Here is a 26060-nt window from a genome sequence, read left to right on the forward strand (position 1 = left end):
TATTTCTAGCGCCCAAGGATCCTGAACATCTCTTGCCCAAGCCTGAGCAAAGAGAGAAAGTCTGCCCCCCACCAGATCCGGTCCCGGATCGGGGGCTACTCCTTCATGCTGTTTTGTTAGCAGCGGCAGGCTTCTTGGCCTGCTTACCCTTGTTCCAGCCTTGCATTGGTTTCCAGTTTGGTTTGGGTTGTGAGGCATTACCCTCTTGCTTAGAGGATGCAGAATTAGAGGCTGGTCCATTTCTGCGAAAGGGACGAAAATTAGGTTTATTTTTAGCCTTAAAAGACCTATCCTGTGGAAGGGCGTGGCCCTTTCCCCCAGTGATGTCTGAAATAATCTCTTTCAAATCAGGTCCAAATAAAGTTTTACCTTTGAAAGGAATGTTAAGCAATTTTGTCTTGGATGACACATCCGCTGACCAAGACTTTAGCCAAAGCGCTCTGCGCGCCACGATAGCAAACCCTGAATTTTTCGCCGCTAATTTTGCTAATTGCAAAGCGGCATCTAAAATAAAAGAGTTAGCCAATTTAAGTGCGTGAACTCTGTCCATAACCTCCTCATATGGAGTTTCTCTACTGAGCGACTTTTCTAGTTCCTCGAACCAGAACCACGCTGCCGTAGTGACAGGAACAATGCATGAAATTGGTTGTAGAAGGTAGCCTTGCTGTACAAAAATCTTTTTAAGCAAACCTTCCAATTTTTTATCCATAGGATCTTTGAAAGCACAACTATCTTCGATAGGAATAGTAGTGCGTTTGTTTAGAGTAGAAACTGCCCCCTCGACCTTGGGGACTGTCTGCCATAAGTCCTTTCTGGGGTCAACCATAGGAAATAATTTCTTAAATATAGGGGGAGGAACAAAAGGTATGCCGGGCTTTACCCACTCTTTATTTACTATGTCCGCCACCCGCTTGGGTATAGGAAAAGCGTTGGGGGGCACCGGAACCTCTAGGAACCTGTCCATCTTGCATAATTTCTCTGGAATGACCAAATTGTCACAATCATCCAGAGTAGATAACACCTCCTTAAGCAGTACGCGGAGATGTTCTAATTTAAATTTAAATGTCACAACATCAGGTTCAGCTTGATGAGAAATTTTTCCTGAATCTGAAATTTCTCCCTCAGACAAAACCTCCCTCATGGCCCCTTCAGATTGGTGTGAGGGTATGACAGAACAATTATCATCAGCGTCCTCTTGCTCTTCAGTGTTTAAAACAGAGCAATCGCGCTTTCTCTGATAAGTAGGCATTTTGGATAAAAGATTTGCTATGGAGTTATCCATTACAGCCGTTAATTGTTGCATGGTAATAAGTATTGGCGCACTAGATGTACTAGGGGCCTCCTGCATGGGCAAAACTGGTGTAGACACAGTAGGAGATGATGTACTATCATGTTTACTCCCCTCATTTGAGGAATCATCTTGGGCAATATCATTATTTGTGGCAGTACTGTCCTTACTTTGTTTGGACGCTATGGCACAATTATCACATAAATTTAAATGGGGAGACACATTGGCTTTCATACATATAGAACATAGCTTATCTGAAGGTACAGACATGTTAAACAGGCTTAAACTTGTCAACAAAGCACAAAAAACGTTTTAAAATAAAACCGTTACTGTCACTTTAAATTTCAAACAGAAAACACTTTATTACTGAATATGTGAAAAAGTATGAAGGAATTGTTCAAAAATTACCAAAATTTCACCACAGTGTCTTAAAGCCTTAAAAGTATTGCACACCAAATTTCAGAGCTTTAACCCTTAAAATAACGGAACCGGAGCCGTTTTTCAATTTAACCCCTATACAGTCCCAGATATAGTCTTTGCTAAGACCCAACCAAGCCCTGAGGGGAATACGATACCAAATGACGACTTCTAAAAGCTTTTTCAGAGATTCTTAGATCCTCACACATGCATCTGCATGCCCTGCTCTCAAAAAACAACTGCGCATTAATGGCGCGAAAATGAGGCTCAGTCTATGACTAGAAAGGCCCCCTGACTGAAAAAGGTGTCCAATACAGTGCCTGCCGTTTTATAAACGTTCCCCAAGATTATAAATGCCAATTATTAGCCTAAATCTGAATAATATGCACAAATAAAGCAATCGATTTAGCCCATAAAAATGTCTACCAGTTTTTTAGCCCATAATAAGCCCTTTATTCTGTTTGTTTTTGACTAAGAAAATGGCTTACCGGTCCCCATGAGGGGAAATGACAGCCTTCCAGCATTACACAGTCTTGTTAGAAATATGGCTAGTCATACCTTAAGCAGAAAAGTCTGCTAACTGTTTCCCCCAACTGAAGTTACTTCATCTCAACAGTCCTGTGTGGAAACAGCAATCGATTTTAGTTACTGTCTGCTAAAATCATCTTCCTCTTACAAACAGAAATCTTCATCCTTTTCTGTTTCAGAGTAAATAGTACATACCAGCACTATTTTAAAATAACAAACACTTGATAGAAGACTAAAAACTACATTTAAACACCAAAAAACTCTTAACCATCTCCGTGGAGATGTTGCCTGTGCAACGGCAAAGAGAATGACTGGGGTGGGCGGAGCCTAGGAGGGATCATGTGACCAGCTTTGCTGGGACTCTTTGCCATTTCCTGTTGGGGAAGAGAATATCCCACAAGTAAGGATGACGCCGTGGACCGGACACACCAATGTTGGAGAAATATATATTAAAAAATAACCTCAATTCATTTCTTAGATGGTAATTATTTATAAAAAAAATCTTAATTTTATCACTAAATATGCAGCTTATAATAAAGTCACAGTGATGTACAAGTATGTAATTTTAGTTATGGGGCATTAAACATTGGTAGGGGTAGATTTAACAAGCAGCGGATGCTGAATTCTACGCCCATCGTTCTGGCTCGACAGAAACGGAAGTTAAGAAGCAGCGGTCATAAGACCGCTGCTCCTTAACTTCTGGTGGCGGATTGAAATCATCCCGATACGATCCCATTGGACGCCTGTGAGCAGGGAGCGGCATTGCACAAGCATTTCACTAGAAATGCTTGTGCAATATTAAATGCCGACAGCATATGCTGTCGGCATTTAGTGAGGTTGGGAAGACATGATTCGCTACAGCCAATCATGTCCGCTCAGCACTTGTTAAATTGACCCCATAGTGGCCATTTAACAAAGTGCGAGCGGACATTGATAAATGCCGACAACATACGCTGTCGGCATTTGTCATTGCACAAGCAGTTCTGGTGAACTGTTTGTGCAATGTCGCCCCTTGCATATTTGCGGCCAATCGGCCACTAGCAGGGCGTGTCAATTAACCCGATCGTATGTGATCAGGCGGATTGATGTCCGCCGCCTCAGAGGAGGCGGACGAGTCAAGGAGCAGCTTCTTAACTCCTGTTTCCGGCGAGCCTAAAGGCTCGTGCAGAAACAGTTACATTAAGGGCCATTCGGCCCTTGTTAAATTGGCTCTATAGTCCAAATTTGGTTTTATGCCTCTATTTATTTATTTATATATATATATTGATAAATTGCTTTTTCTGCTATCTCATAACAGGTAATATTTGTAATCGTCAAGAGGGTTCTGTAAAATATATGACTCGCAAAAGAAAATGTTTGGGTTTCATATCCCTTTAAGTTTAAGTCTGACTTTACTGCCCCTTTAATAGTGATTTAAAAGGACAGTAAAAACCTTGAGATTTGTATATAATACTTTTTTATACTTCAAATGACTCTGCTGACATCTCAAGGCGAACCCTGCTGCATATCTGTCCTTAACTTAAACAAAACAATGCATTTTATACTGGCATTATGATAATGGTTAGCCACAGATTCAAATGTAAATTGGCTCATTTAAATAATGCTAATGGTGGATGTAGTTTGGCTGTTGGAAAACAATTGGAGTAAAAATAATATTTATGTGTTTTAAAATTGTTTAAATGGATGGGCTAGTTAAAATAAAACTTTCATGATTCAGATAGGGCATGCAATTTTATACAACTTTCCGATTTACTTTTATCATTAAATTTGCTTTGTTCTCTTGGTATTCTTTGTTAAAAACTAAGCCTAGCTAGGCTCATATGCTAATTTGAAGGCCATCTCTTATCTGAATGCATTTGACAGTTTTTCACAGTTAGACAGTTCTAGTTCATGTGTGTCATATAGATAACATTGTGCTCTCAAACCTGTGGAGTTATTTATAAATCTGTACTGATTGGCTAAAATGCAAGTCTGTCAATAGAACTGAAATAAGGGGACAGTCTGCAGAGGCTTAGATACAAGATAATCACAGTGGTAAAAAGTGTATTTATATAACAGTGTTGGTTATGCAAAACTGGGGAATGGGTAATAAAGGGATTATCTATCTTTTAAAACAATAACATTTCTGGAGAAGACCGTCCCTTTAAACTTGGCTGATATGTTTTTCTAAACAACAAAAGAGAAATGTCTTGTAATTAAACGGTGTTCAACGTCCTTTTATGCTTTATTTTTAATGTTTTGTAAAACCAGGAAATGCTGGTATTTATCCTAATATTTACAAAAGCATGTACTAAAATGTTAATATTGGGGGGGGAAACTGCACAAACCTCTAAGATATACTATTAAAATCAAGATGAAATAGGTTTTTAAGACATTCAGGGCTAGTGGCAATCACGAAAACTCAGCTAGAATTAAGCTTTTTGCGCTAGTCAGTTTGTGATCGTATTACAAGTTTTAAAAAAACGTATTTTGTGCAAATGGTAACACGTCTATCGCATGTAGTCTCCCATAAAAGTCAAAGGAGATAAATAAAAAAGAGTGGGGGGAAAACACACTAACTCTTGCACAAAAAAAATTAAATAAAAAATAGTGGGGGGGGGGGGGAAACACCCACTCTCTCACACAAACACTAAAGCATATTTCGAAATTGCGCTAACCCGACGTGAAAATATGAATATTTCATACTCCAATGTTCTTAACATAGCAGAATATATTCTATATATTCATAAATAAATATTTCTACATATACATGATGGTTTTTTAAACAAATATATATTTATACCTACTGTATATACAGTATATAGATAATTAAATATAGGTATAGATATATACAGATATGTAAAGAATATCTATTTAGAAATACAGAGAAACACGCTATTGAACTTTACCCTCCAACTATACCACTACAAGGTATTAATAAGTAATCTATGGGATATACTTTTCATTTTTTAACCTTCTCCATTAACACGTTATATCTTCTTACACATCTAAACCCTTCCCCCTCCCTCCTCATACTGCATTTCCGCCATTCATAGACCATTGTTATACCTTCACTTCACATTCTAGCTAATGCATTTTATTTAATACACTTTATTGTCACTTTACTTAATACACTTTTTTGTCACTTTATCGTTACTTTATTGTCACTTTCATTAGATTTTATCTCCATACACACATATTTTCATTGGCCATCGCAAGTTATATCTAATTTTCTCAGTTCACCTTATCTCATCTACACCTTTTCTTTTTGAGGCTTTTTCCAGTTCTTATCCTCTCTTAGACTAGGACATTTATGAATACAGTTTCCTAACCCTATGAGTGTTCTATTACATTTGTGACACCGTTATTAAGTATTCCTTTCTACTTTCCTTAGTATACTTAAGCCTCTCTTGGGGCGCTCCTTCACTAAGTAAAACCCTACTGGAGGCTCATTGGAGATGAGGGTATTGGGGCTTTTTAGTTGAAGAGTGAGACAAAGGCACTGGAGTTGAGGTATTAGGAAATATTTAAACTATTGTCCTTCATCTCAAAGCTTCAGACTTTGCGGTACCAATCCTAATAATACAAAAGCATGTACAGTTGCAGCACAGTAAGGGGAAATCAAAATGTTGACTATCTCATAACTTATTTGACTTTGCAAGGGGTTGGGGGGGGGGGGCAAACCCGGTTTCTACATTTGTATATGACTGGAGAAGCAACGTCTGTCAATTATCAATTTTTCTTCGTTCTCTTGGTATCTTTATTTGAAAAAGGAGGAATGTAAAGCTTACGAGCAGGCCCATTTTTGGTTCAGGACACTGGATAGCACTTACTGATTGGTGGCTACATTTAGCCACCAATCAACAAGCTGTACCCACGTGCTGAACCAAAGATGGGCTGTCTCGTAAGGCTTACATTCCTGCTTTTCAAAAAAAGATACCAAGAGAACGAAGAAAATGTGATAATAGGAGAAAATTTGAACTTTGCTAAAAACTGCATGCTCTGTCTGAATCATGAAAGAAAACAATTAGGTTCAGTGTCCCTTTAAGCTGTTGTACTAGGCGGTGGTCGTGATTTTTCACCTAAACTGTGGTTCAGCGTGTGGAATTTAGAAAGACTCAATTGTCCATATGAAGGGAAGTATCTTATCTCACGCTCATGTCTTGCTACGTCAATGCTGAATGTCTGTTTTTTCACTTTATTTATATATAAACTTTTTTGTAGGAGTCTCAAATGAGGGTAGAACATTAAAAGGGACGTTAAACCCAAATTTTATTCTTTCATGAATCAGATAAAGTGATTTTAAACAACATTCCAATTGACTTCTATTATCTAATTGTCCTCTTGGTATTATTTGTTAAAAAGGGATAACCTCAGTAGGCTCGGGAGCTGCGGATTGGTGGCTCCACATATATGCCTCATGCTATTGGCTCACACAATGTGTTCAGCTAGCATTGCTTTTTCTTCAACAAAGGATACCAAAGAGAATGAAGCAAATTAGATAACAGAAGTAAAATGGAACGTTGTTATATATATATAATCGTGTTTACTTTAAATGACTTCCTATAGTACTGTATTTAAAGGAAAGTGCATGTGATGCATAAGAGTTATAAAACTAGGCGCTATCGACAAACCCATCACTATCTGATTGGTTGTCAGGTGCCAATCAGATAATGCATTAACCGCCTATCTCCTATGTATGATCTGATTGGTCTGTTCCATCTTCACTATTTTTGCATCTACCTCGCTTGGCGTGGATGCCAGAAGATCGGCGGGGCACCCCCCTAACCCCCCAGGCAGAGGCAAAAACAAATAGTGAAGAAAGATGGGTGAATTACAGTGCCCATCTGATTGGCCTGTGTCTCCATGAGGTCACCGGATGCACAACCAATCAGATAATGATTTGGGTTTGTCGCTAGCGCCTTAGTGTTATAAACCTCTCTAATGTCTTTTTTTTTAATTTCCAATCTTTATCAAACATTCTTAGAATACAATAGTTTTTACATTGACCTGTAGAAAACATAATTTATGCTTACCTGATACATTTATTTCTCTTGTAGTGTATTCAGTCCACGGGTCATCCATTACTTATGGTATATATTCCCTTCCCAACAGGAAGTTGCAAGAGGATCACCCAAAGCAGAGCTGCTATATAGCTCCTCCCCTCACATGTCATATCCAGTCATTCGACCGAAACAAGACAAGAAAGGAGAAACCATAGGGTGCAGTGGTGACTGGAGTTTTAATTAAAATTTAGATCTGCCTTAAAAAAGACAGGGCGGGCCGTGGACTGAATACACTACAAAAAAACGTCAGTACACACCGGCACCGCATAGTATCTATCCAGCCTACATAATTTTTTTGGAATTGCAACTGTGTTAAAGTCATTCAGAGCCGCTAAAACCTCCCCTAGCAATACACGGAGGTTCTCAAGCTTAAATTTAAAATTAGAGATCTCTGAATCCGGTTTCCCTGGATCAGATCCGTCACCCACAGAATGAAGCTCTCCGTCCTCATGTTCTGCAAACTGTGACGCAGTATCGGACATGGCTCTCACAGCACCAGCGCGCTCTGTCCTTATCCCAGAGCAATCGCGCTTGCCTCTTAATTCTGGCAATTTAGATAATACTTCTGTCAGGGTATTATTCATAATAGTAGCCATGTCTTGTAAAGTGATTTGTATGGGCGTCTCTGATGTACTTGGCGCCACAATATCACGCGCCTCCTGAGCGGGAGGCGAAGGTACTGACACGTGAGGAGAGTTAGTCGGCATAACTTCCCCTTCGTTGTCTGGTGATAATTCCTTTACAGATAAAGACTGACCTTTATTATTTAAAGTGAAATCAATACATTTAGTACACATATTTCTATGGGGCTCCACACTGGCCTTCAAACATAGTGAACAAACAGATTCATCTGTGTCAGACATGTTTAAACAGACTAGCAATGAGACTAGCAAGCTTGGAAAACACTTTAAAATAAATTTACAAGCAATATAGAAAACGCTACTGCGCCTTTAAGAAGCACAAAAAACTGTCACAGTTGAAATAACAATGAACCAAATCAGTTATAGCAACCAAATTTTCACAGTAAATGTATTAAGTTAGCAGAGCATTGCACCCACTTGCAAATGGATGATTAACCCCTTAATACCCAAAACGGATAATCAATAGAGAAAAAAACGTTTTTTAACACAGTCAAACACACTGTCACAGGTCTGCTGTGACTGATTACCTCCCTTAAAAATGACTTTTGAAGTCCCTTGAGCTCTCTAGAGACGTCCTGGGTCATGCAGGAAGAAGCAGGAAGACTGAGACTGAATTTTTACTGCGCAAAAAAGCTCTAAAATAGGCCCCTCCCACTCATTATTACAACAGTGGGAGCCTCAGTTAACTGTTTCTATGCAGAAATATAAGTCAGCCATGTGGAAAATGTCATGCCCCAATAAGTTTTATCACCAATGTACCTCACAAAAACGATTAAACATGCCAGCAAACGTTTTAAACATCCTTTTTTAAAGAGTATGTATCTCTATTGATAAGCCTGATACCAGTCCTTCTACTGCATTTAAAGGCTTATTACATTACTTCAGTATTAGTAGCATTTTCTTAGTCAAATTCCATTCCTTAGAAAATTACTTTACTGCATATACATTAATCAGCCTGATACCAGTCGCTTTCACTGCATTTAAGGCTGTACTTACATTACATCGGTATCAGCAGTATTTTCTTAGTCAATTCCATTCCTTAGAAAAATATTTTACTGCACATACCTTATTTGCAGGAGACCCCGCACGCTATTCCCTTTCTGAAGTTACCCCACTCCTCAGAATGTGCGAGAACAGCCAGTGGATCTTAGTTACTTCTGCTAAGATCATAGAGAACGCAGGCAGATTCTTCTTCCAAATACTGCCTGAGAAAAAAACAGCCCACTCCGGTGCCATTTAAAAATAACAAACTTTTGATTGAAGAAATAATTAAGTATAAAACACCACACTCCTCTCACGACCTCCATCTATGTTGAGGGTTGCAAGAGAATGACTGGATATGACATGTGAGGGGAGGAGCTATATAGCAGCTCTGCTTTGGGTGATCCTCTTGCAACTTCCTGTTGGGAAGGGAATATATCCCATAAGTAATGGATGACCCGTGGACTGAATACACTTAACAAGAGAAATACATTTCTTTGCACACTTAGATCACCAGATAGTATCTTCTTTAATGGCCAACAGGAAACAGGTTTAAAGGGACAGTAAAGTGAACTTTAAACTATCATGATTCAGATAGAGCAGGCAATTTTAATCAACTTTCCAATTTACTTCTGTTATCAAATTTACTTTGTTCTCTTGATATCTTTTATTAAAGAGTAACACTAAGTAGGAGTGTTCATATGTCTTTAGTCCTCTATGGCAGCAGTGTTTTGCAACATTGTATAGCAAAGCTACAAATAATGTTACAAAACACTGCTGCCATAGAGTACTAAAGACACGTGCACACTCCTGAGCTCTTATGAGCCTACATAGTTTTACCCTTCAATAAAAGATAGCACAAGAACAAAACAAATTTGATAACAGAAATAAATTGGAAAGTTGTTTAAAATTGCCTGCTCTATCCAAATCATGAAAGTTTATTTTTGACTTTACTGCCCCTTTAACCCTTTGAGGCCTACTTATCAAGCCGTCAACTGTGCTGCATTTGCCGGCACCAATACACTCGCCTGACATCGCCTAACATCACGGCCGCAGACCTGAATACGCTCTCCATATTTATATAAAAAGCTGTCAAAAAGCTGCGCACCAAGTACAGGTGGCGATGAGCAGCGGACTGTTGTTAACTAACAGTCATAGATCTCGCTGCTATTCGGCTTTTTCACAGCTTTATTTATACCCTGTCACTAAACACCGCCACTATACTAAAATGTTTAATCCCTATCCAGCCGCTCCCAGACCCCGCCGCAACTAAATAAAGTTATTAACCCCTATTTTGCTGCTCCCCGACACCGCCGCAACAAACTAAATGTATTAACCCCTATCCCTCCGCTCCCGGAGCCCACCGCAACTAAATAAAGTTATTAACCCCTAAACCCCTGGCCTCCCACATCACTACCACTTACTAAACCTATTAACCCCTAAACCGTCAGCCCCCCACATCGCCATAAACTAAATTAACCTATTAACCCCTAAACCTAACAACCCGCTAACTTTATATTAAAGGGACACTAAACCCCAAAAAATTCTGTCATGATTCAGATAGAGAATACAATTTTAAACAACATTCCAATTTACCTCTATGGTATATTTTGCTTCATTTTTTATATATCCTTTGTTGAAGGAATAGCAATGCACATGGGTGAGCCAATCACATGAGGCATCTATGTGAAGCAACCAATCAGCAGCAACTGAGCATATCTAGATATGCTTTTCAGCAAAGCATATCAACAAAATTAAACAAATTAGATAATAGAAATAAATTAGAAAGTTGTTTAAAATTGCATGCTCTTTCTAAACCATGAAAGAAAAAATTGGGGTTTCATGTCCCTTTAAATATTAACTCATCTCTATCTTATAATACATTTAAACTTACCTTTAGAATTAAATTAAACTATATTAAACTAATAATTAACCTACCCTAACTATTATACTAAAATTACATGAAACTATATTAAATTATTAATTAACCTACCCTAACTATTATACTAAAATTACATTAAACTACAAATTAAATTAAATATATTATATAGTTAAAAACCTAACCCTACTCAAATAATTTAAATCTACTATTAAAAATTACAAACACTAAGTTACACAAAATAACAAACACTAAGTTACAAAAAAAATAAACACTATGTTACACAAAATAAAAAATAAATTATCAAATATTTAAACTAATTACACCTAATCTAAAAACCCTGTGAAAATAAAAAAGCCCCCCCCCCAAAAACAAACAAACCCCTAGCCTATAATAAACTATCAATGGCCCTTAAAAGGGCCTTTTGCAGGGCATTGCCCCAAAGAAATCAGCTCTTTTACCTGTAAATAAAAATACAAATACCCCCCAACAGTAAAACCCACCACCCACACAACCAACCCCCCAAATAAAAAACTCATCTAAAAAACCTAAGCTCCCTGTTGCCCTAAAAGGGCATTTGGATGGGCACTGGCCTCAAAAGGGCATTTAGCTCTTTTTCCTTGCCCAAACCCTAATCTAAAATTAAAACCCACCCAATAAACCCTTAAAAAAAAACTAAAACTAAACCCCAAAGATCCACTTACAGTTTCTGAAGACCCAACATCCATCCTCAAGGAAGCGTCAGAAGTCCTCATCAAAGCCGGCAGAAGTCTTCATCCAACCGGGCAGAAGTCTTAGATTAGGTGTAATTAGTTTAAATATTTGATAATTTCTTTTTTATTTTGTGTAACTTAGTGTTTATTTTTTTTTGTAACTTAGTGTTTGTTATTTTGTGTAACTTAATGTTTGTTATTTTGTGTAACTTAGTTGTTAGTTTTTTTGTAACTTTGTAATTTTTAATAGTAGATTTAAATTATTTGAGTAGGGTTAGGTTTTTAACTATATAATATATTTTATTTAATTTGTAGTTTAATGTAATTTTAGTATAACAGTTAGGGTAGATTAATTATTAGTTTAATATAGTTTAATGTAATTTTAGTATAACAGTAAGGGTAGATTAATTATTAGTTTAATATAGTTTAATGTAATTTTATATAACAGTTAGGGTAGATTAATTATTAGTTTAATATAGTTTAATGTAATTTTAGTATAATAGTTAGGGTAGATTAATTATTAGTTTAATATAGTTTAATGTAATTTTAGTATAATAGTTAGGGTAGATTAATTATTAGTTTAATATAGTTTAATGTAATTTTAGTATAATAGTTAGGGTAGATTAATTATTAGTTTAATATAGTTTAATGTAATTTTAGTATAATAGTTAGGGTAGATTAATTATTAGTTTAATATAGTTTAATTTAAATCTAAAGGTAAGTTTTAATTTATTATAAGATAGGGATGAGTTAATTTTAATGTAAAGTTAAGGGGTTGTTAGGTTTAGGGGTTAATAGGTTAATTTAGTTTATGGCGATGTGGGGGGGGCTGGGGTTTAGGGGTTAATAACTTTATTTAGTTGCTGTGGGCTCCAGGAGCGGCGAGATAGGGGTTAATAACTTTATTTAGTTGCGGCAATGTCAGGGAGCAGTGGGATAGGGGTTAATACATTTTGTTTAGTGGCAGCGATGTTGGGGCGGCAGATTAGGGGTGTTAAGACTCGTGGCTTATGCTAGGGTGTTAGGTGTAAACGTAACTTTTATTCTACTATAGAAATCAATGGAATATCTGGCAGCATCGAACATAAGCTTTCGCTGCTTTCAGACTCCCATTGATTCCTATGGCAACCCCGGCCTCCAGGGCGGCGGATTGAAAACCAGGTACGCTGGGCCGGAATAGTGGCGAGCGTACCTAATAGATATTTGTAAACTAGCAAAAGTAGTCAGATAGTGCCGAATTTGTACTCGGAACATCTGTAATGACGTAAGCATCGATCTGTGTCGGACTGAGACCAGCGGATCGTATGTTACGTCACAGATTTCAACTTTTGACGGTCTGTAGGCTTTGATAAATAAGGGGAATCAGGCTTGCCACAATTACGCTGCGGAATTCCAGCGCATTTGCGGTTGACGACTTGATAAATAGGCCTCTTTGAGTGCTAAGCACTTTCCCACCTAAGCTGAATTTGTTTATTTTTTATGTTTTTACATAAAACATTTTGTAACTTTTTTTTTTTTTTTTACAGATCCCCAAGACTTACACCGTTGGAAAAATTAGACGATTACCTTTCCAACTGTGGGTCTTGGGCGTCTGTAGATGCTTAGATGCCTGAGATACAGGCTTCTAAGCAACATGCCCCCTTTCCCTATACTTTACATTGTCCATTTTAAATAAAGTTGTGCGGTGACGTCATCACGTCATTGCGCGTGACGTCACTGCGCAAAACGTGAAGCCCCGGCGATGCCTGTCACTATACAGGCCCGATCGCTGTGGTAGGAGCGGGTGGAAGCCTCCAGATCTCCCTCAAGGTGGGAGATGCTCTGAGACGTCGTTAGAACCTGAGTGAGACAATTTGCGACGGCTCCGAGCCGTCGTTAGCACTCAAGAGGTTAAATTATCTCCATTACCAAACAAGAACATAAGTACCATAAGTAATGAGATTGCCCTGACATATCTCTATTGTGTCCCTTATATGGGTTGACTATTGCTTATATGAGTAAGTGCCATTTGTGGGCATGAAACGCGTAAGTTCTGACTGCTATCCTCCATGAGTTCTTAATGCAACTTTAAATAAAAGGACACAATTGATTTTAATTGAGTGCGGCAATATTCTCTTTTTTTCTCGTATTGCTTAGCTTTGCTCTGATTCTTCATCATTTATAATATCCTACATGGTGATAGTTAGGTTTGAATTGGGGCTATATGTTGATCAGACATATACGTTTCGTTCTGAATCGAAATTCGGACGAATTCGCCAAATTCGGAGATTCAAATCGATTCGAATTTCCAATTTACCCTAGCAACGAAACAAAACTAATCCGAATGCATTTGTAACAAATAAATCTGAATTAGTTTGGATTTATTCGTTACATTCGAATGGTCATGGACTAATCACAATTCTGTATAAAAATTAAATTTAGTGAGATTTAGTGAGATAGAACAGTGAAATAATCCTGTTTCTGTAACTTGGAACCATCTGAATCAACATAACACAAACCGAACGCCCGAATTTACGAATCGAATCCGAAACGAATACATTCAAATACATCCGAATGTATTCGAATCCGAATGAATCTGAAACGAATACATTCAAATGTATCGAAATTCGAATCGAAAAAATCTGAATCGGTCCGAAATGAACCAAAACAAATTTTTCCGCTGTGCACATGTCTAATGTTGATGTATTGTTATAGTTAAGCTGAACATGGTGATATAGAAATTTATATTAAATACCCATGAAATAAAGTATAATTACATAATTAACAAGTGCAAAATAAAAAGACAATGCAATAGCACTTACTCTGAATTTTTAATGAGCAGTAGATTTTTTTTTCTGACAAATTTCAATTTCCTGTCCCCTGTATCATCTGACAGCTATCAGCCAATCACAGACTCATATACGTATACACAGTGAAATCTTGCACATCCTTAGTAAGTGCTGGTGCCTCAGGAAGTGTGCATATGAAAAGATTGGACACAATTTGATGATGGAAGTACATTTGAAAGCCTCTTAAAACAGGAAGCTCTATATGAATCATTAAAGATTCATTTTGATTTTAGTGTCCCTTAAAGGGACAAACCCAAAAGTTTTCACGAGTCAGATAAGTTTTGAAATTACCTCTATTATCAAATTTGCTTCATATTCATGATTCATATAATTTTATGGAATGCGTATATTTAAAAAAATTTTTTTTTAACTAATAGTTGTTAATGGCATTCTGTCCCTTTACGCCTAGTAGAGATATACCAAAATAAGGAGAAAACAAGAAAGAGGGGTTATGCAATATACTAGTGAATAAAAATTATAGTCTTAAATGAAAAAAAAATTCAATTAAAATATTAATTAATTTATATTTATAATTTTTATTCACCGTATAGTGCAGGCTTCTTCTTGCCCCGCCTGGGTGAGTCTTTTTTTTCATATCCTGACGTTTAACGCTGGCTCCCAATCAAGGACTAAATTACAAGCGGTGTGCTAACTGTTACGCGTGAGTGATTTTGTCTCTTTGCGTGCGCCGGAAAATGGCGCGTGTATTACAAATTGAAAGTAAATGTGATCGCGAACGCAATCGCAATTTACGATGGACGGGTTAGAGCCACGGAAACCCTTGTGTAAAGGCGTTAAAAAAAGTTGCACTAAACACAACATAAATTCATTTAAAAAGTTTCACTCAAATAAACAATATCTGATAAAAAATATTCATATGAATATATATAAAGTGACAATGGTTAAAAGGTATATGGTATATGATATATGACAAGGTGTTTGACTTCAAAGGGCTATAATACAAATATACATACATATACATGTGTGTGTGTATATATATATATATATATATATATATATGTGTGTGTGTGTGCATATGTATTTGTGTTTTACTGTATATTTACTGTACATATTTAATATTCCAATGTTCTCCACTTATAAGATAATGTAATTTTTATTGTAAATACATATTTCTATATACATTTATATATATATATATATATATATATATATATATATATATACATACACCTTTTTATCTATTCCTATAGATATATAGGTATAGATATCTATTTTACAATAACAATATAAATAAATATATTTAATAATAAAAATTGCTATAACTCACTTTCGCTGCTCTGCATTAGTTCAAAAAAGATCTTCCAAGACTAGTCACTCATGCGTAACAGAGCAGAGCAACCTGTCATATCTATGTAAACATTGAATTGCAAACATGGCAGAGGCTGAATGGTTGAGGTTTAATGTTTATTTGAACAGAGGAGCAGCTGGTCGTGTCATATTCTTTGACAAACGCACATACCCTGTCTATCAGGGTAAGTTATAACATGTAATTGCAGTTTAAAAATGGCATGACTTTACTTACCCTGATAGACTGGGTATGCGCATATGTATAACGATATGATACAGCTGACTGCATATTTATTCATAGGTTCTCACAAATAAGCATTGAATCACACTCCTGCAATTTAACACTGTGGGCTAGATTACAAGTGGAGCACCAATTTATCACGCACCTGCAAATGGGCAAATTTGCCTGTTTACGGGCGCGCAATAAATAACCAGCCATTACAAGTTCGAGTTCGCTGTAGCAATTAGCGCTCCAAAAATTAAGTAGAGATCAGATCTCTGGTTAATTTTCAAAATATCCCCCGATTGACCCCAAAATAAAGAATATTGTATTTTTTTATTTTAATTTTTTTTTTTGCTTTTTTTTAAATAAAAGAAACTGCACAAAGCAGATTTTAGGGGTTAAATGTGGCAGGTGTGGGAAGCTAGAGAATAAATTGCACTGAAAAGTGCCTTTACATTGGGGAACTGTAAATATATACATATATATATATATATTGCTTATATACATATATATTTATGTGTTAATATGTGAATATATACACATATAAACATATATATATATATATATATATATATATATATATATATATTCATATACACATATATTTAAGGGGAGATTTAACAAGCAGCGAATGCTGCTATCTCCGAGCGAAGTTTCCAGCTCGCCGGCACCTTTTAGGCGAATCATGTCCGCCCGGCATTTGATAAATTGACCCCTTAAAATCTGCTGTGTGACTTACCTCCTTCGCTGCACTAGGTTCTCATGCCATGTCCCAAGGCATGAGAACGAGGCTCCCATTAGAGTCTAAGGAAGCGAGCTCTTGTGAGCGCAAAGCTTCCATTTGCGTGCACTGGTATTACTAAGTGGAGCGCAAATATCGCTTTTGCAAAATCGATATTTTGCGCTCCACTTGTAAGCTAGTCCTATATATTCCAAGCTGATGTTCTGCTACATATTACAGTTATACAGGTTGGCATATATCGCCAGTGATGACATTTTTTACAGAGCAATAAATCTCTTCATATAAAATGACAGGCGTGAAGCCAATTTAAACAATTCAATAATTACTTCATCATCCAAATAGAGACATTAGAATCTTTCTTGTAAGTCTTCTTTCTCGCTATCCAACATCAGATCTGTCCAAATATCAATTTGTACATATTATCAAAGCACAGCGAAAAGGCTATGTAACATTTGAAAAATAATAATAATACTAATTTTAACCAGATGAATAAACAAATCAAATAGATTCATTTTCTACTTTAACCAGTAAATGAATTGATTAGTTAACAGCCTACTTGATGACTTAATTTAAAATAGTAAAATAATTTACACAGCCAGCTAATCTTAGGCAAACCCACAACTAACTGCTCCATAAGGTTATACAGATAGAAAACTGCTTGGGACTGGAAAAGGTTTGGATTTTGGAATAGTTTGGATTTTGGAAAATTTGCATCTGTAAAATAGGTCAGTTTGGAGATGGGATGGTACCAAGGGGCCGAATTATTAAGTCCTGAATGGAGCTTGATGCCCCTGTTTCCGCGCAAGCCTTCATCCTATACGATCAGGCTGAAAGTGAAATGCTTGTGCAATGCCGCCCCCTGCATATTCGCGGCAAATCGGCTGCTAGCAGGGGGTGTCAATCATCCCGATTGGATCAAGATGATTTCAGTCCGCCACATAAAAGGTGGTGGAGAAGTAAAGGAGCAGCTTCTTAACTTACGTTTCAGGCGAGCCTGAAACTTCGGGCGTAGAAAGCAACATCCGCTGCTTGTTAAATCTACCCCCTACTAGCCACCCCAAAATGTTACTCGCCACTCTTGATTCCGCCCACATCACACCCACTAACCTCCTCCCCCTTTGCATATGTTTAGCTGATGTGAAACTCCTTATTGTGCAGCAATGTTACAATAAAGTTTTTGTTTTATACCATAAATTAAATAATGCTACAAACAGTAATAAATGAACACAAATAAGTGCATAGCAACATCAACAAGGGTTCTGGGAAAGACAACAGTTGGACAGAAAAAGGAAGTTGTTGAAATAAGAGAAATCAGGGAGTGTTGACATTAATGTGAGGTCATAGCAGACCTGGAAAAATTGTTTTATAACAATCTATCTTTCCCCACTCCCTCCTCTCTTCAATCTCTCCTTTTACCCCTCCCTTCTCTCTCAGGCCATGGGGCCGATTTATCATGTTTGGGCAGACATGATCCACTGTAGCGGATCATGTACGTCCTACATTGATAAATGCCAACAGCATTTATCATTACACAAGCATTTTGTATGAAATGTTTGTGCAATACAGCCCCTGCACATTCACGGCCACATTGGCCGCTAGCAGGGGCTGTCAATCAAACCGATCGTATCGAATCGGGCTGATTGCTGTCCGACGCCTCAGAGCTGGCAGACAAGTTAAGGAACAGCAGTCTTATGACCGCTGCTTCTTAACTTACATTCGTGGCAAGTCGGAAAGTACGGGGGTACTTCTCTTTACACTCTTTCTCTCTCTTAATGCTATCTTTTTCTCCACTTACCCTCTCAGAAGTAACAGTCTAAGCACTAAGGGGGTCCCTATAGCCCTAGAGGAATAACATATCCTTGCCCTTTCATGGATATATAATATCCCTTTAGATAATATTTGTAGACATTCCCTCACTAACTTTCACTCGACACTATTAAATTTCCACTCACCAATGGCTAGTGGGCTAGTGGAAATTTTGAGCCCTGCTTTTATATTCTGAAACCCTCTGTGCTATTTGCTCATATGGTCATGTTTGCTCAATGCATTGTATGGGGCCGATTTATTAAGTAGTCAACCTGCTTATTCAGCGCGAGCCTTCAGGCACGCCGGAATCAGGAATTAAGAAGCAGCGGTCATAAGACCGTTGCTCCTTAACTCGTCCGCCACCTCTGAGGCGGCGGACAGCAATCATCCCAATCGGATACGATCTGGATGATTGACAACCCCTGCTAGCGGGCGATTGGCCACGCATTTGCAGGGGGCGGCATTGCACAAGCATTTCACACAAAATGCTTGTGCAATGATAAATGCTGACAGCATATGCTGTTGGCATTTATCGATGTGGGGCGGACATGATCCCCTACAGCGAATCATGTCCGTCCGACATGTGATAAATCGGCCCCTATGTGTTATTTTTGTAAGTAATTTGTTTTACTTAAAACACCATTTTTGGGACTTTAAAAAAAAAAAAAAAAAAAAGACTAAAAAAAAACATTACAAAGTACCTTGTTTTCCAACAAACAAGATGAAGGGAAAAGTTAAATCCTGATTACACTAACGCGTTTGCTGATAGAAAGTAGGTTTAAAAAGATGAAAGTACTGTAAATTACAATCTCAAAAATGCAAGTATAAATAATAATATAAAAAAATTAAGATTGAGATTGCTAAATGCCATTTGTAGATGCTGAGGAGGTTCTCCAATAGCACAGTATTTCTATTTAGATAGAATCATCACACAGCATCCATGCTATAGAAATATACTCAGGTACTGCACTATACCGCTGGTTTTCAAACCTGTCCTCATGCCTCCCCAACAGGCCAGGTTTTCTGGATTACCTTGGATGAGAGCAGGTAAAATAACCATGGTTACTAATCAGCTAATTATTTCACATGTTCCAGTTCCGATATCCTCAAAATGTGGCCTGTTAGGGAGACCCGAGGACAGGTTTGTAAACCAGTGCACTATACCAAGTGCAAATCAAGCAGGGTGGACGTATTAGTAGCCCCTAGCTGGCTAACTCGGGTATATTGAAGATCTTATTTGTAAATAGCAATCTCTATAGTTCATTAATTAAAGGGATTCTAAACCTAAATTTTTTCTTTCATGATTCTGATAGAGCAGCAATTTTCAGCAACTTTCTAATTTACTCCTAATATTAATTTTTCTTTGTTCTCTTGCTATCTTTATTTTAAAAAGTAGGAATGTAAAGCTTAAGAGCCGGCCCATTTTTGGTTCAGAACCCTGGCTAGCGCTTGCTGATTGGTGGCTACATTTAGCCACCAATAAGGAAGTGCCACCCAGGTTCTGAACAAAAAGTGGGCCAGCTCTTAAGCATACATTACTGCTTTTCAAATAAAGATAGCAAAGAAGGAAGAAAAAGACTTTAGTGTCCCTTTAAATTTATTTACATATGGAAATGTATTTACCGGACAGATAGCTCAGCATGCTAAGGCACTGTGGCTGAGCTCTGTAGCAACCCAAGGGTTGCAGGTTCGATCCCCGGTGAGGTCCACTCAGCCTTTCATCCTTCTGAGGTCGATAAAATGAGCAGCGCCTTGAGACCCTTACGGTTGATTAGCCGCGCTTTACAAGTACCCAATACATACATACATACAACTTTCTTCAACATATTCTCTATTAATAATCCCATACAATTCATTATATCACTGCTATTTAGGAATCAGTTTAGCATTTGACATTTAAAAAACAGAGATAAATGAATTCAGTATAGTCTTATTATAAAGATGAATTCAAAGTTCAGCTTTAGGGGCATATTTATCTAAAGACCACTGCTCCATAACCTGTCCGCCTGCTCTGAGGCGGCGGACAGAAATCAACCCAATTGAATACGATCGGGTTGATTGACACCCCCTGCTTGCAGGGGGCGGCATTGCACCAGCAGTTCATTTTGCAATGATAAATGCAGACAGCGTATGCTGTCTGCATTTATCGATGTGCAGCGCACATGATCCGCAATATCGGATCATGTCCACTCGCACATTAATAAATAGGCCCCTTATAGTAAGGATAGCTTAAAGTATTTAAATGATTGCTCTTTAGGCCAAGGGGAATGCTTATTAGGTGTCAGAAATACTTACCTATGATTCTGCAGCTTTGCTTCAATACACTGGCAAAGATCACGCTATTCTGATCCTCGGGATCTGTCATAGCTCTGTTAGTGATGGAAACAGCCTAAATAGCGCATGCGCATCAGCAGGTATGAGCACAGCGCCGCTGCCTAGGTAGACCACAGTGAATGGACTTCAGATGAGGAGGATAATTTAGGGGGGTGGACGCCCATGTACATATGTTATCTTGTGCCCTTATTGTAACACTTCACTCTCATGAATCTTAATTACTATTAAAAACTATAAAATCATTAACATGCATTTAGTACTTAGTGATATGTTACAAAATTCTGAATGGAGAAAATAAGTAAGATATATTTAAAAAAGTTTTAGATCCTTCTATTTATTGATAGCCAAATACCATCATCTTTAATGTTTCACCAGAAGTATAGAGTATTTACTGCGAGGCTCTGATGTCATCTGATAAGGTTTGAAAATAGATGACAACGTTTTGTTTTTCTTTAAATGAATGTTCCATTGCTAAAAAAAAACAACAACTTTCATGCTTGGGCGTAGGTCATAGTCTATCTATAAAGTTCTGGTTGTTGTCTAAGTTTTCTTCTCTGCAGACCATTTGTACACTTCCAGACACTTTGAAAATATAATCTAACCTTTCAGTTATTGGAAACTTATCATGATTCCGTGCACAAATAATTAATCAAACAATTAATGATTTAGCACTTCATATTAACCCCTTAAGGACCAGCGACGTACCCTGTATGTCGCTGGCCTTTTTTTGGGACTTGATTGTTTTATAGCACGGTCTTGGCACCAGCGTTGAGACTGCTCTATTCCACTAAGCCTGCTGGAGGGAGGGAATTAATAGCGTTTTCGTGCTAGACTTGTGCTATTATGTCCTGAAAAAACCCTTAACGACCAGTGACATACAGGGTACATTGTGGTCATTAAGGGGTTAAAACTTTGCTTTAAGAGAACACATAGAATTGCAGGCCAGCTAAGGACTTGTAAATAAGGCTTTCCTGCTCCGCAACATAAACAATATACTGTAGGTATTCAGTATTGCATAGCTATATAAGAAATGATCTTTATTGAGACTAATTAATTTGTCGTTAGATTTCTAATGCTCACTTCAGCCAAGACTCTAAATACCGGCGTTAGAAAGATCCCATTGAAAAGATAGGATACGCAATTGGCGTAGGGGGATCTACGGTATGGAAAAGTCACGGCTGGAAAGTGAGCGTTAGACCCTTTCCTGACTGACTCTAAATACCAGCGGGCGGCCAAAACCAGCGTTAGGACCCCCTAACGCTGGTTTGGACGGCTAACGCAGAACTCTAAATCTAGGCGATAATGTTTTTAAACAACTGGCATGAAAGTAGCTACATCACTGCTTGTTAATATATTGTTATAGTCTTGTAATAAGACTGTAATTCTGTGGAAGGGGGGGCATAGAGTTGTGGGCGAGCCACAAATATCTTTCTGACACCATGCAGGAAGAGAGATGCAGACTGAAAGTTTTGTTCAGGGTTGCATTTGGGTATCATCACAGTGTTGAACCTGGACTGTTCTTGTTGAGATGAGACTAGGCAAAGCATCTTCTAAGTATTTGCAACCTGATGAGATGGAGTTCCTCCTGTGTGTGATAACTGTGATCTTCTTCCCTGCCAGTGTATGCCATCTTTAGCAACTAACCAGCCATTAACGATCAAAGCTAAGTATTGCCTAATGTATAACCATTGCTTTGTTTAGTATAAGTTGTGTATAAAAGTGATCGATTTTCCACATTTCCTGTGTCCGCACTTTATTCAATTAATTGGGGCCGAATTATCAAGCTCCAAATGGAGCTTGATGCCCCTGTTTCCGCACGAGCATTCAGACTCGCCGGAAACAGCAGTTCTGAAGCTGCAGACATCAATCCGTCCGATCCTATACGATTGGGCTGATTGACACCCCCTGCTAGCGGCAGGGGGTGGCATTGCACAAGCAGTTCACAAGAACTGCTTACGCTGTCGGCATTTATCGATGTGCGGCAGACATAACACACTACATTGTATCATGTCCGCTTGCACTTTCATAAATCGCCCCTACCAGTTACCTTTGTGCTTTCCCTGGCGCAAACAATATGTTTATTAATTTCATATTTGTGCCACTTATGTGGGTATGGAGCTAATTACTCAGCTATTAAGATTAACTTCACAATTGTTGTTCAAAAGGCTTTTGTGTCAAGTGACTATTCTTCTGTAACTGTTGTAAGAAATGTGGAATAATGAAGAGTGGCTGTATATTGCAATTATTCACAGGTCACACAATACGCATTAAAGGGACATAATACTCAAATGCTAAATCACTTGAAACTGATGCAGTATAACTGTAAAAAGCTGACAGGAAAATATCACCTGAGCATCTCTATGTAAAAAAGGAAGATATTTTACCTCACAATCTCCTCAGCTCAGCAGAGTAAGTTCTGTGTAAAAAGTTATACTTCAGCTGCTCCCAGCTGCAGGTAAAAATAAAAAAAAAATGAAGAAATGAACAGCAGCCAATCAGCATCAGCAGTGCTGAGGTCATGAACTCTTACTGTGATCTCATGAGATTTGACTTAACTCTCATGAGATTTCATAGTAAGCTTCCTTTACCTGATTGGTGAAATAATATGAGAGTTCACGAGGCTCATCCCCTAAGATGTCCCAGGACAGACACACTAAAATGCTGCTTAGAAATCCTTTACAATGGGAGGTGGCTACTGAGGAACTTTTGAGGTAAAATATCTTTCTTTTTTACATAGAGATGTTCAGGAGATATTTTCTAGTCAGCTTTTTACAGCTATGCTGCAGCACTTTCAAGTGTTTAAACATTTGGGTATTATGGCCCTTTAAGTATAGGTCAGTAGGTTACACAATATGCATATATAGCTACATTTAGCCACCAATCAGCAAGCGCTACCCAGGTGCTGAACCAAAAATGGGCCAGTTCCTAAGGCTTCTTGTTTTTTAAAATAAAGATGGCAAGAGAACGAAGAAAAAAATATAATAGGAGTATTTTAGAAAGTTGCTTAAAATCACATGCGCTATCTGAATCATGAAAGAAAAAAATTTGGTTTTGTGTCCCTTTAATATTGGCTTACATTTTGGCCTGGTGATGTACCCATTAAATAGGTCCTGAGGATAAAACGCTGAATATACATGAGTATAATTTGCAAATTTCTTGAATGGCATAGGGTTACTTAAGATCAGCTATATTTAAATGAAGGGTAAATACTGGGGCTAGATAGTGATGATTTAAAACCAAAAGGGGTAAGGTAGGGTAAGAGACCATAAAAGGGTCACGGTATTACAGGATTCCCTTTCCCTTCCGCCCCCCTGATCCCCATAAGTAAAGAATAGAGTATTTACCATTTCTAACCTGTTTATGATGCTCTTGATCTGCGAATCTTTCTCCGCCTGCTGCTGCCGCAGACGTTTTTCACTCTGCTCTAGTCGACTTTGATATTGCTGCAGCATCTTGCTAGTTTGTTCTTCCTGGGAGAAGAGACGTCTCTCATATTCCTCCAACTTCCTGTTTGACATCATCAGACGTTCCTTAAGCGAATAAATTTCCTCTTCATATTCTTTCACCTGTGAGTGTGAGAGAGGAAGAAAGAAAGGAAGGAAGGAGGTGGAAAGGAAGAAGGGAGGTGGAAAGGAAGGAGGAAAGTAAGGAAGGAGGTGGAAAGTAAGATGGAAAGGAAGAAAGAAAGTACGGAAGGAGGTGGAAAGGAAGAAGGGAGGAGGAAAGTAAGGAGGAAAGTAAGGAAGGAGGTGGAAAGGAAGAAGGAAGGTGGAAAGGAAGGAGGAAAGTAAGGAAGGAGGTGGAAAGGAAGGAGGAAAGTAAGGAAGGAGGTGGAAAGGAAGAAAGAAAGTACGAAAGGAGGTGGAAAGGAAGAAGGGAGGAGGAAAGGAAGGAAGGAGGTGGAAAGGAAGAAGGCAGGAGGAAAGTAAGGAAGGAGGTGGAAAGGAAGAAGGGAGGAGGAAAGTAAGGAAGGAGGTGGAAAGGAAGAAGGGAGGTGGAAAGGAAGGAGGAAAGTAAGGAAGGAGGTGGAAAGGAAGAAGGGAGGTGGAAAGGAAGATGGAAAGGAAGAAAGAAAGCACGGAAGGAGGTGGAAAGGAAGAAGGGAGGAGGAAAGGAAAGGAAGGAGGTGGAAAGGAAGAAGGGAGATGGAAAGGAAGGAAGAAAGTAAGGAAGGAGGTGGAAAGGAAGAAGGGAGGTGGAAATGAAGGAAGTAAGGAAGGAGGTGGAAAGGAAGATGGAAAAGAAGAAAGAAAGTACAGAAGGAGGTGGAAAGGAAGAAGGGAGGAGGAAAGGAAGGAGGAAAGTAAGGAAGGAGGTGGAAAGGAAGAAGGGAGGTGGAAAGGAAGGAAGAAAGTAAGGAAGGAGGTGGAAAGGAAGAAGGGAGGTGGAAAGGAAGGAAGAAAGTAAGGAAGGAGGTGGAAAGGAAGATGGAAAGGAAGAAAGAAAGTACGGAAGGAGGTGGAAAGGAAGAAGGGAGGAGGAAAGGAAGGAAGGAGGTGGAAAGGAAGAAGGGAGGTGGAAAGGAAGGAAGAAAGTAAGGAAGGAGGTGGAAAGGAAGAAGGGAGGTGGAAAGGAAGGAAGAAAGTAAGGAAGGAGGTGGAAAGGAAGAAGGGAGGTGGAAAGGAATAAGGAAGGAGGAAAGAAAGAAAGAAGGGAGGAGGAAAAGAAGAAGGGAAGAGGAAAGGAAGGAGGAAACAAAGAAGGAAGAAGAAAAGGAAGAAGGGAGGAGGAAAGACAGAAGGGAGGTGGAAAGGAAGAAGGGAGGTGGAAAGGAAGGAGGAAAGGAAGGAAGGAGGTGGAAAGGAAGAAGGGAGGTCGAAAGGAAGGAAGAAAGTAAGGAAGGAGGTGGAAAGGAAGAAGGGAGGTGGAAAGGAAAAAGGGAAGAGGAAAGGAAGGAGGAAACAAAGAAGGAAGAAGAAAAGGAAGAAGGGAGGAGGAAAGGAAGAAGGGAAGAAGGGAGGTGGAAAGGAAGAAAGAAGGAGGGAAGGTAGAAGGAAGTGGGAAAGAAAGGAGAAGAGGAAGAAAGGAAAGGAAGTAGGGAAGGGAGGGAGGAAGAAGCAAGGGAAGGGGGAAAAGAAAGGAAGGAGAGAAGGAAGTAAGGAAGGAGGAAAGGAAGAAATGAGTGAAGGAAGGAAGGGGGAAATAAAGGAAGGAGGGAGGGAAGGAAGGAGGGAGGAAAGGAAGCGGGGAGAGGAAGAAAGGAAAGGAAGGAAGAAGGGAAGGGAGTAGGGAAGGGAGGGAGGAAGAAGCAATGGAAGGGGGAAAGGAAAGGAAGGAGAGAAGGAAGTAAGGAAGGAGGAAAGGAAGAAATGAGTGAAGGAAGGGGG

At 38.5% G+C, this 26060-nt stretch overlaps 1 protein-coding gene across 1 annotated transcript in view; it reads right to left on the reverse strand.

Moving 5' to 3' along the window:
* Window positions 1-26060, reverse strand: part of SYNGAP1 (synaptic Ras GTPase activating protein 1) — a 620999-nt gene that overhangs the window by 59878 nt on the left and 535061 nt on the right. The window contains exon 16 of the mRNA XM_053721876.1: window positions 24088-24299. Within this exon, the coding sequence (XP_053577851.1) occupies window positions 24088-24299 (212 nt within the window). The remainder of the gene's footprint in view (window positions 1-24087; window positions 24300-26060) is intronic.

Source organism: Bombina bombina, chromosome 7 (genome assembly GCF_027579735.1).
Source record: "Bombina bombina isolate aBomBom1 chromosome 7, aBomBom1.pri, whole genome shotgun sequence".
NCBI lineage: Eukaryota > Metazoa > Chordata > Amphibia > Anura > Bombinatoridae > Bombina > Bombina bombina.